The sequence below is a fragment of the Balaenoptera musculus genome, chromosome 5 (genome assembly GCF_009873245.2).
Source record: "Balaenoptera musculus isolate JJ_BM4_2016_0621 chromosome 5, mBalMus1.pri.v3, whole genome shotgun sequence".
NCBI lineage: Eukaryota > Metazoa > Chordata > Mammalia > Artiodactyla > Balaenopteridae > Balaenoptera > Balaenoptera musculus.
Genome location: NC_045789.1, coordinates 32934771 through 32946855, shown reverse-complemented (window position 1 = coordinate 32946855; position 12085 = coordinate 32934771). Strand labels below are relative to the sequence as shown.

The 12085-nt window shown below is 38.3% G+C and overlaps 1 protein-coding gene across 18 annotated transcripts in view; it reads left to right on the top strand.

The window, feature by feature from the left end:
• The window catches only part of SH3D19 (SH3 domain containing 19), a 185508-nt gene that overhangs the window by 75647 nt on the left and 97776 nt on the right, over positions 1 to 12085 (top strand). For 12 of the 18 annotated variants that reach the window (XM_036853925.1, XM_036853924.1, XM_036853929.1 and 9 more), the window contains exon 2: positions 3568 to 3607. The exons of 2 other annotated variants lie outside the window; for them this stretch is intronic. In XM_036853925.1, coding sequence (XP_036709820.1) covers positions 3568 to 3607 — 40 coding nt within the window. Of the gene's footprint in view, positions 1 to 1663; positions 1841 to 3203; positions 3486 to 3567; positions 3608 to 12085 lie in introns of those variants that run through there. 4 more of the 18 variants (XM_036853928.1, XM_036853941.1, XM_036853927.1 and 1 more) reach the window with 4 other exon arrangements.

The following is a 12085-nucleotide window of genomic DNA, read 5'->3' as shown; positions in this document are numbered from 1 at the left end:
CTGCCAGAATAAGGGCCTATTTCTGCAATGGTGGTATACCACCTAAATATATGAACATTGGAATCATGTATGTCAGATTACTTAGAAGCAGGAGTCATCATGGCAGGAAAATTTGGGTAATCTAGAGTTCTCACACAGACCCATGGAAACTTCCCAGCACTCTCCTGATTCTTGGTCCCCTTGATGTGCACGTTGCCTCCTTTCCATGTCCTCACAACATTTACACACATCCAGGCTTCAGCACCCTTTGCACGAGTTCTGCCTACTTTCTGCCTTTGTTCTTCTTGCAGGGTATTCTTCCATTCCCTCAATTAGCTTTATCAACTAGGAGACGTGCGTGAATGGGGACAGGGAATGCAAGGTCTCTCGTTCTCCCTCTCTCTGTCTCTCCCTTGCATGTGTGTGTGTGTGTGTGGGGGGGTGACATACACCTACGAAACCAACACACTTTCACCCAGCCACCCAGCCATGCTGACCTTCACATTGAGAGTGTACTGCTCATCTCTGAGTGACCTAAAGATCATCACGCTCTACTCGGTGGGCCCCCAGAGTTAGTGCATTATCCACAGCAAATGTGCACCATTTGGCAACTAAATTTTAGAGTTGGGGCATTCTTATCTTTAATAACTCTTTTCTTTGTGGAAATGGTGAGACTTTGGGCTAGTAAGTTATCTGTGTGATTTCTAATTATGTAAAAGTTCGGGAAGCCTTTGCAAGTATATTCTAATTATTTAAAAATTAGAAACTCTGAAAAAAATTGGGGGGGAGTGTGCCAAAGAGTACTTAATTTGAAATAAATAGAAACCATATGCTTAAAGCACTGTATATAGTCAAGATGAAATTTCCATGCTTGCTACAGATCTGTTCTCATTTTTCGTAAGGGGATTTTAATCCAAATGTTTTATTATTGTTGGCAAGATCCAGATCCCAAATCTGCCCTCAGTGCTTTGTTTTGTTCAGGCTTAGCTTTTGGATCAAAATAACCACTTACTATTTTGCCAGAAATTCAGTGTTACCACTAGTGTATCTCTTGACAATTGCACAATAGCCTCGGCTATCATGAAAATTACTTTGCTTAAAATAAGTATATAAAAATATGTGTAGACACAGAGGTACACAACATACAGACACTACATATTTATATGTTTTCAAGCTAAAAGATGGCTTATGGCAAAATGTGAAGTACAATTATTTGTATACTTTAAGAAAAAAGATCAAGCCAAGAACATGTATTTTAATTTGTTTTCCATTGCCAAGAGCTAGGGGCTGGGGAAGATTGTGAGTAATGGATAATTTACCCTTACCCTCAAATTATCAAATAGATGGGTTTTAGGAGTAACTGTGTATGCATATTTACATAGAAATGTAACACATGTAACACCTAAGAGTGAATTTGGGAGGAAATGTTTAAAATGTCCTCCAACAGATTATCAAGTTATTGTCTCAGATTTTAATTACTTCTCAATAGGGAAGTACAGTGGGGAGGCATTTGTATTTTCTTAGAGCAGAAAGTATTAAAATGACTGTAGAATTTCCTGTTTTAACCAGGAAAGAAGGAGAACCATGAGCCATTCACTTCCTGAATGGCCACATTCCAGCTGTGCAGACTGATCATAGCACATCTGCCAATCAGAACAGGCCCTGGAGGAAAAGCCCTCAGATGCTGAGTCTTGTTTACATGCATTGTGACTCTGTTTCTCCCCTCCTCCTGTGTGTTGTACGACTAGGAAGATTTGTAGGGGAATTCGCTATTACATGCCTAATAAAACTGAATGAAACTAGGACCACAGCCACAGCAAATGGCGTTACGGGCAGACTTTTAGCTCATCCTTAGCCACAGGTAAGACTTGTTGCTTTGTTATGAGGATAGCTGATCTACATCTAGTTTCTAGCTTTACCTTGAGACATCATACTTTACTTTTGTTAGCAAAACTAACAGGCTAGAAGCTGAAGAGGAGCGATAGAAAAAATGATTAAAATGTGTGCTGTATCCCTGACTTTAAATTTTTAGTACTCAACAAGTGAAAAACTCTATTTTTATTTAAGGGAGGGGTAAACCAAGTTAAATTAAAACAACAGTTTTAAAAGCGGCAGTAACACTCAGTGTGTAGAGAAATTGGAACCAGAAGCATATTAACCTTGTGCCTTTTGAAGAGCATTATATCTTAACAAACATGTTTTATTGTGACTCTTCCTACTTGTTAGTGTTTCAGAGTACAGTGCCTTCCTGTGTGCTAACTCCTTGGTTTAAAAAGACATTTCTTTTTTATTATGAACCCATTCAGAAAGAATTTATATTTAACTCTGTAAATCTGATTCCTTTTCTTCCATAAATCTCTCTTAAGAAGTTTTAGAGAATGTCTTCGTTGCCTTTATGCTACTCCATCAGCAGTAAAATTAAGGAAAAAAAAAAAAAAGAGAATTCCTGTCTAATCTTTGTTTCGCCATTAAATTATATCATGTTAGTGTTAATTCAGAAGATACTTTAGAGAACTGTATTTTGATAACATTGCATAGGATTTTTAAAAGCCATCGTGTAGGATTTTATTGTGGCTTACCCACTGCTTTCTGTTGTTAGTTTTTTCATAACACTGAGATCTTTTTACTTCATTTATTTATTTATTTATTTTTAAGCATGTACTGAAGAAAAAATAATTACTCAGAGTCAAAAGAAAAGACAGCCTGTGGGTTTCGTGGCTCTTTCTCTTGTATATAATAGTCTTCAGGCTGATTAAGAGCATTTCAGAGCAGGGCAAAGAGGCATTTTTAAAAACTTAAAGCAGCCAGGCTCCTGATTTCTCAACTTCAGCACTGTTGATATTTTGGGTGAGATTATTCTTTGTTGTAGGATGCTTTGTAGGGTGGTTAGTGGCATCCGTTGTCCCTACCCACCAGATGCTAGTAGCTCCTTCTCCCCAGCTGTGACAACCAAAAAAAGTCTCCAGGCATTGCCAGATGTCCCCTTGGGGAGGAGGAGCAAAGTTGACACTGGTTGAGAACCACTGCCTTACGGCACATTAGACCTAATTATCTGTGAAACATGGAAATCCAACTTCTGAAAAGTTCTGGGTGATAGAGAGTTAAGGAGGCTGTACTGGTCTCAGTGTATTTGCAGATGTAGCTGACTGCTCATTTTTTCCCCCTCCCCATCCTGTTAGAAGCTTTTGCCAACCATGATTCATGGAATGATTTTTTTGAGCTGAGTAATTTGTGGCTTTTCAGTTTCCTTACTTTCTTTCCTTAGCTAAATTTGTTTTGGTTTTAGCAAAGTGTTTAAAACAGCAGAGATCTTTGAAAATGGAACAATATGTGTAATGATATATTTTCTAAGTAGATGATTTTAACAAACTGTAAAAACCTTACATGCCTGTCCTTCTTTGTATCCTTCGTACCTCCTCTGTCAGACAAATCCTTTCAACTCTGAAGAAGAGCCTTACAGGGGGAAGACACAGCAACCTTTGAACAGTCCTTTGTGAAATCTAAGGGTACGGCAGCTGGGATGTAAGAACTTCTTTTCCAGGACGTCTGAAGAGCATTTTAAAATGTAACTGTCTTCTTTCTTTACAGATCGAAACGAACGAAATAAACCAGAGCATCGTTCTTCAAGGTATGAATTTATAGTATTTACTAGCTCTGTATAAAGCTTCTCATTTGGAAAATATTGTTTGGAGGGAGTGCAAGTGTCCCTTTTAGAAATACTGTATATTTGAATCCTCTGTAGCACTCAAGCTTCACAAGGGAAATACTGTTCATTCTCTGAACAAAAATTCTTTATAAAATTATTGACTACCTGGAAGACATATTTTATTTTGAGAATTCCTATCAGTGACAGGTATATCTTTACAAAAAATTATTTTATCCCTGCTTCTTTCCTTTTGTGGTTTATATTCCTCCGTGTTCTTTAATTGGTATTTTTATAAATATGTACTGCATTTTTCCTAATTATAAAACTAACATGGGCTCATTGTAGAAATTTTAAAATTATTTTTTAAAATATAAAGCATTAAAAAAAAAACAACATGTCTTTCATCAGCTAGAAATGGCTGGCTACTGCTAAAAATTTGATGTAATTCTTTCTAGATTTTATCAGTATATATATGTATTCCAGTTGAATTCTTTAAGTTCTTGTTAGATAGTTTCAAATGGCTAAGAAGGTTCTATTACTTCACCCTCTTTCTCCTGCTGTCTGAGAGTATGTCTCGCAAGACCTTCACCAGTACTGAAGGGTATTTTTTTAAATCCTTGTCAAACTTATGTGTGGAAAATTGTCTAACTTCCACTCCTAGGCAAGAATGACAGGCCTGTAATTTGATTTTTTAACCCAGTTCTGTGAAGGATTTTAATTTTTTAAATACTATTTTCACCTTATTCCACATTCCATCACTTTTTCTTTGAATTTTATATTATGGGAATTGATAAAATGGTAATAATACATTCACTGGGTTGAGTGGCCTGGTAAACAAATCCTGATGCTTTTTCAAGGTATCAAACTCTAGAATGCATTGACCTCAGATGAATAAAAATACAAAATCTGGGAAAACTCTGTTAGAATAGTAATACATTTTGCAGAGATTGTCAATCAGAATAAGTTAGTGAGACCTAATCTGGGAGAAAAATGTAAATGAGTATTTGGGATATAAGGCTGATTTTTTTTTCAGTTGTAATTCACATACATTTAAATTTACTCTTTTTGCTGTATGATTCCATGAGTTTTGACAAACACATACAGTTATATAACCACAACCACAGTCATAGAAATATGTGTAAGAGTGATTTTTTAATACTTAAAAAAATAATAGAAGGGACTTCCCTGGCGGTCCAGTGGTTAAGACTTCACCTTCCATTGCAGGGGGTGTGAGTTCAATCCCTGGTCGGGGAGCTAAGATTCCCACGTGCCTCGCAACCAAAAAACCAAAACATAAGACAGAAGCAATATTGTAACAAATTCAATAAAGACTTTAAAAATGGTCCAATTCAAAGCAATATTTAAAAAAAATAAATAATAGAAAAAAAGACAGGGACTTACTTCCCTGGCGGTCCAGTGGTTAAGACTCTACGCTTCCAATGCAGGGGGTGCGGGTTCGATCCCAGGTCGGGGAACTAAGATCCCACATGCTTCACGGCCAAAAAACCAAGATATAAAACAGAAGCAATATCGTAACAAATTCAATAAAGACTTTAAAAATGGTCCACATCAAAAAAAAAATCTTTAAAAAGAAGAAAAAGAGACAATGTAAGGGGACTTTGACAGCGTGCTTGACTGACATAAAGTTGGAAGGGTAAAAAATAATTAGGATGATAAAATCAGGATGCCTAAGACCCTTGACATACCAAAAGTTTAACTGAATTAAGCAATATGTGTTTTCATTGGAACAAATGTAAATCCTTACACCTAAGGCTGAAGGATCAGTGGAGCATGAGGAGATAGGGGAGATACACCTTAACAATATGTTGGAAAAGATCTTGAGGATTCATAAATTCATCATGAGGGGAGTTCCCTGGTTGCCTAGTGGTTAGGATTCTGGGCTTTCACTGCTGTGGCCCAGGGTCAGTCACTGGTTGGGGAACCAAGATCCCCCAAAAGCCCCGTGGCGGGGCCAACAACATCAACTAAATAAATAAATTCAGTCATCGTGAGTCAAAAATTCCGTGTCATTGCCTCCACCTCCCCAGAAATGTCAGCATTGATTTAGTTATGCTGAAAGAACTCTAATGTCCGGTACAAGAAAAGTTGGTAGCTCTAGGCCACACTTTTGATACTGTATCCAATACTGGGTCCACAAGGCCTTAAAAAATTGATATACGCAGTGGGCTGGCTATGTTGGTATTACTTGGGGAACTTAAGAAAACAGAAACAGAGTCCCGTGATCTACTCCAGAGATTCTCATTCAGTAAGTGTGGAGTGAGTGGATCCTGGGAATCTGTGTATTAAAGAAGTCCTCCAGTGATTCTGATGCAGAGCCAGGTTGGGAACCACTGGGATAGAAGACAGCAGCTGAGTTGGGACAGGGACTATGAAAGAGACAAGCTGGGTAGAAATCAAAGCTAAGTCGCAGGAAGACTTGTGTAAGAAATTGGGTGAAGTTAGCCTTGGTTTGGAAGTTTGGGGAGGGGTATGGAACAGAAATAACTGGCTTCCAACACCTGGAGGGCTGTATAGAAGAGAGGAGCAAAACTGTTCCTCTTAAGTGCTGTTCCCTCTAAGAGGAACCAGGGAGCCTCGGAGGAATGGCTAATTCTAGGTCCTGGGAAGGGGAAAGTACAGGTAAGCTTGGACCCTGAGTGACAGAAAGTAGGAAATGCTCAACTAACGGGGTCATGTCAAAAAGGCCTAGGAGGCAGCTTCTAGAGGCTCCCACTGGCCAAAACTGGGACAATTTTTTTTTCTTTTTTCTTTTTCTTTTTTTAAACAAATACCGTACGCTAACACATATAAATGGAATCCAAAAAAATAAAGAAAATGGTTCTGAAGAACCTAGGGGCAGGACAGGAATAAAGACACAGACATAGAGAATGGACCTGAGGACACAGGGAGGGGGAAGAGCAAGCTGGGACGAAGTGAGAGAGTGGCATGGACACAGGCACACTACCAAATGTAAAATAGATAGCTAGTGGGAAGCAGCCGCACAGCACAGGGAGATCAGCTCAGTGCTCCGTGTCCACCCAGAGGGGTGGGATAGGGAGGGTGGGAGGAGACACAAGAGGGAGGAGACATGGGGATTATGTACATGCATAGCTGATTCAGCCTGCCACAAAGCAGAAGCCAACACACCATTGTAAAACAACTACACCCCAACAAAGATGTTTAAAACAAAAACAGTAAAACTGAATATGCCTTCAGTGAAGAAGACACAGGTGTCAATTTCAGTGGGCCTCAGCCCCAAGGCTACCGTGTCAAAAACTGGGACAATTTGAGTAGCAAAAAATTTTTAAATGATAGTGGGTTCTAACACACTGGATTTTTAAAAATCCATGTAGAAGAAGAAATAGAATCAGAAAATTATAATTTTATAATTCTCAATGTAATAGTTGATTCAGGCAAAGATCCCCAGTGGCTCCTAAAACTTGGGTAAAAAATTGTTGGAGGAGTAGATATTCACACTCCCATAAGATGATATTTAAGTTTTTAATTATAAAGGGGAAAATGTACCTTCTCAATGAAGAGATCTGGTGATCACATTCTTAATCAAGTGGTCAACTTATATACACATCACCACTAGTGAGACAACCTGACGATATGTGGCTCCAGCTGATGCTTGAGCAGTGTACACAGATATCACTTATGTAGTGGTGTTCCTGGCCAAAAAAAAAGGGTAATGTTATGAAAAATGCAAAAAGGCTAGAAAAATATTCTAGATTAAAAAAGGCTGTGATTCGAAAATGGAAATGCTAGGTATGGTTTTAACTAAACATTATGATATAACTGTCCTAGAAACAAGAGAGTACATGAAATGAAAAGGGACAGCAATATAAGTACTCAATAGTCATCTTCCATAGAAGACATTAGATAATATCTAAAACAGAAAAATCCAGAAATAGCTATCATTTAGAAATATGAAAGTAACTAGCAGAGTCAACAGCTAAGAGATCTGAATGTGGCTCCTTCCAGAAAGGAAGAATCAAGGGAAAGAAGAAGAATTGCAGCAGGGAACTGCTGTTTTCAGTTTAAGTTTTATACTATTATTAGGTCTGTGAAATAATATATGTTTTCTTTGATAAAAAATAAAATTTATATTAAAAATAAAAAAAATTAAAAAAAGGCTGTGATTTTTTTTAATCTGGAATTTTAAAATCCAGATTTTTAAAAAAAAAAACAAAAAACACTTTGGGGAATTCCCTGGCGGTCCAGTGGTTAGGACTCCACGCTTCCACTGCCGAGGGCCTGGGTTCGATCCCTGGTCAGGGAACTAAGATCCCACAAGCCACACAGTGTGGCCAAGAAAAAAATAAAGAATAAAAATAAAGTAAAAGAATAAAAAAAACACTGGGGATAATTAAGAAAATTTAAATACGAATTTTATTTTAAATAATATTTGATTAATATTACTTTGTTTAGGTGTATAGTAGGAAAGCTGTTATGTGGGAGAATGTCCTTATTCTTAGGAGATGTATGTAGATGTATTAGAGGTGATGCAGGCTTATGTTTGCAGCGTACTCTCAAATAATTCATGAAGAATAAAACAGAGTAAATATGGGAAGATATTAATAATTGGTGAACAGATGATAAGTATATATGGGTGTTCATTGTACTGTTTCTTCAACTTTTCTGTAGACTTGAAATTTTCACAATAAAAAGTAGCAGTGGAGGGAACGGTTCTGTGTGTACTGTGGCATCCCAGAGGGTAGAATATGCGTCTGTGGGTGGAACCTTGAGGGGCTGGATTTCTGCACAACGAGAGGAAAGATTTCCAGGCGTAGCAGGTCAAGGATGGAACACGCCATTCTGTAGGGGAACATGTCAGGGAAAAGCTGGACAAACTAGTGCTGGGATAAAATAGAAAAGATTCATGCATGGCTAAATCATGATTCTAGATGGCTCCAGCCCTTGCTCATTCAGTAGCCGATAAATATCCAGGCTCAGGATACAACAGAAAGCAAGAAAAAGTCTCCAGCTTCGTGGAGCACAGAGCGCCCATTGTTTGGGATTTACATTCCCAGTCTCTCACGTCAGGATCCAAGTCTTCCTAGCTCTGCTTCAGGCAATGCTTGTGGTACTCAGTCTTCAACCTCTAATTTATACTTTCAGGTTCTCAAGGACTCTGCTGCTGGTCTTGGTAACCCTATCAATTAGCGTTGTGCCTGGTCCACAGTGAGCACTTAATAAATGAATATGGAATAAATGTCAAATGTAGTTCGAAGAGAGAAAGGAAATGCCAGTGTTTTTCCCTTGCCGATTGGGAAGAACCTGACTCTCAAAAGCTCGCCCATGACTGTTATTGAATGTTTGTTACTACAGTGGCAAGGAGTAATGCCCTATAAGAAAGGAGAAATGTTTTCCAGGAAAGGCCATTGTTGTCTGTCCGGGGTGTCTGCTGAGATTGGCAGTGACCTCCTCTTCCCCTCCAATCCTTAGCTGAGCCGGGCCACCCTGCCAGTCCAGCAGTGCATCAAGCAAATTAATATCTGCTGCATCAACAGAGCAGAAAGGAGAAAATATAAATAAAAGTCACTTAATTTTGGTATGTTTTTTGGTTCTCCTCAGGCCACTTGGCAGCAAGAACATGGGCTCAACGCCCAGCAAGGATAAGAGAGATGCATTTCTTTGGTTTGTGTTTTTCTAAGGCTAAACACTCGTATAGCTTTCACAGTGAGAGGTGAATAAATCTGGGACGGCTGCCTGTTCTTTCATTTCGGTGCTGAAATAAGAAGGAAAGTAAAACTCTTGCCAAGTTAAAGGAAAAGTCTTATTAGGTATAGGTCAACACTAAGACCCCAAGCTAAAAAACATCACTAAAGCATTTTCAAGAGGCTTGCAGGGTGCTTTTTGATTAGTTTGTTTTGTAGAAGTCAGAAATATCTGAATTCTTCTTGTCTTTTCGTTATTAGTTTAAATACACCATTTCCCAAATTGCTGTCCCATGGAACATTCTTTGTGGGATATTAGTTAGGATGCAAGAAGTGAATAATTAGTGCATGCAAAAAGTTTGGAAATGGTGAGTTAAGACAAAATTAGACATATTTCTTTACTGAGAGTCTTTGATATACTGAAGTGCGTTATAAAACTCCAAGTGAGAGACTTACTATAAAGGATTTTTAAAATTTGTTTGAATTTGTTACTTCCTTTCCCAGACACAGCTATTAATAACATCTAGAAAAATGTACTATGGAATGGCAGTTTGGGAAACTAATTGAGAGGGAAGTAAGAGCTAAAGATAATGAAGAAAGTTAAGCCCTGTGGCAATCCGTGCCAGCAATGGAAAATTAGGAACTCTTTTTCTCACCCCACCAGCTCTGAATAATAGATCCCAGTGACTTATGGAGGCTGAAAAACCAGCTACTTTGCCTTAAGTGCTTTACCAACTACAAGGAAATAGTTTATAGCAGGAAAAAAAAGAAAAGAAGGCAGCAAAACAGAGAACCCTTAATCTATTTCTCAAAAATTATCATTTGAATATTAGTCTTCCTTAAAGCCTGTCATAATCCCCTTTGATACCCATTTATAAAGTTCAATGGAATTTCAGTAAAAATCACAAAATTTTTAAAATATTAGACAAAATGATTCTAAAATTTATAAGGAAGAACAAGAATAACCAAATAACCAAGACAACTTTGAAGATCAAGACCAGGAGGTAGACTCTTGCAAGTGTTTTGTCAGCAGAGAAACAGGTCAAGGGAACAGGACAGAGAGTCCAGCAAAGACACAGATGGATACGCATGGTTCTGTGTCACATGCTGTGATGGAGCCAGCAGGACAGGTCAGCAGGGAAAGTGGACGTGTCAACAAGTGGTGCAGTTGTTGATTACCCGTATTTAAAACTCTAGACGGAATTTGCTTTATTTTATCCTGTAGGGTAGAATCTAAAGACACAAAAGTAAAAAAGTAAAACACTTTGAAGAAATACATAAGGATATCTTTATGACTTTAGAGTAACGAATGAGTTCTTTTTTTTAAAAAAATTATTTATTTATTTATTTATGGCTGTGTTGGGTCTTCGTTTCTGTGCGAGGGCTTTCTCTAGTTGTGGCGAGCGAGGGCCACTCTTCATCGCGGTGCGCGGGCCTCTCACTGTCGCGGCCTCTCTTGTCGCGGAGCACAGGCTCCAGACGCGCAGGCTCAACAATTGTGGCTCACGGGCCTAGTCGCTCCGCAGCATGTGGGATCTTCCCAGACCAGGGCTCGAACCCGTGTCCCCTGCATTGGCAGGCAGATTCTCAACCACGGCGCCACCAGGGAAGCCCACGAATGAGTTCTTAAACAAGTACAGACCACAAAGAAAAAGACTGATAAATTTGACTCTGTGGAAACTTTAAAGTTAACGTACATCGAGACAGCAAAAGCATGTGAAAAGACAAGTCATGACTGCAATGCACATAGGCAACAACAGTTAGTGTCCAACATAAATAAAAAACTATGCATCGAAAGAAAAAGACAAATAACTCAGTAAAATAGGGGCAGGGAGCTCAGAAAAGATGAAACCTAAGGAGCCAACTAATATTTGAAAAGATTCTTTACCTTGCTACTACTAAGAAGATGTGTTCCATGGGATAATGAGGTACCATTTCACTTCCATTGAGTTGGTGCAGATATCTCAAAGATTGACAGTAACAGTTCTCAGAGATTGAGAATAAATTGGTACATCATATTTAGAGAGTAATTGAGCAATGTCTGGTAAAGCTAGAAATGCCTATACCATACAACCCAGCAGGTGTTATATACCCTAGAGAAATTCTTTCACCTGTGCCAAAGGAACTACGTATAGGAACGTTGAGAGTAGCACTCTTTGGACTGAGGGAACTACAGCTACATGTGACAACATAGATAAATCTCAGAAACAGAATTTTGGATGATAAAAAGCAAGTTGTAGGGAACTATATCCAATCTCCTCGGATAAACCATAATGGGAAAGAACATTTAAAGAAAGAATGTGTGTATGCGTATTACTGAGTCACTTTGCTGAACAGCAGAGATTGCCACAGCATTGTAAACCAACTCTACTTCAATTAAAAAAAAAAAAGCAAGTTGTAGAAGAAAAACAGGTACAGCATGATACCATATATATAAAGCAGAGGCCAGCAAATGGTTTTTATAGGACATGAGCGTAAAATTGAGTGAAGTTTTCTTTGATTATTTCTGAAAGAGGAAAACAAAAAGGAGGAAGTAATCAAGAACGTTCAGAAAAAAACATGATCAAACACTGCTCCCATTTCATTTCTACTCATAGTCTACTCCTGTAGTTCCCTCTACCTGAAGCACTATTTATTGCTCTGTGGATTTTTATCTCATTTTGTTACCCAAGAGTTAAACAAGTAACACATGAAAACATTTTTTAGTAGTACAGAAATATGTGGTGTCTGTCTTTATTCCACAAGCAACTATTATTAAAGGAGTCTGATGGTTCAGTGTCTATCCTAGTCTGCTTTCTAT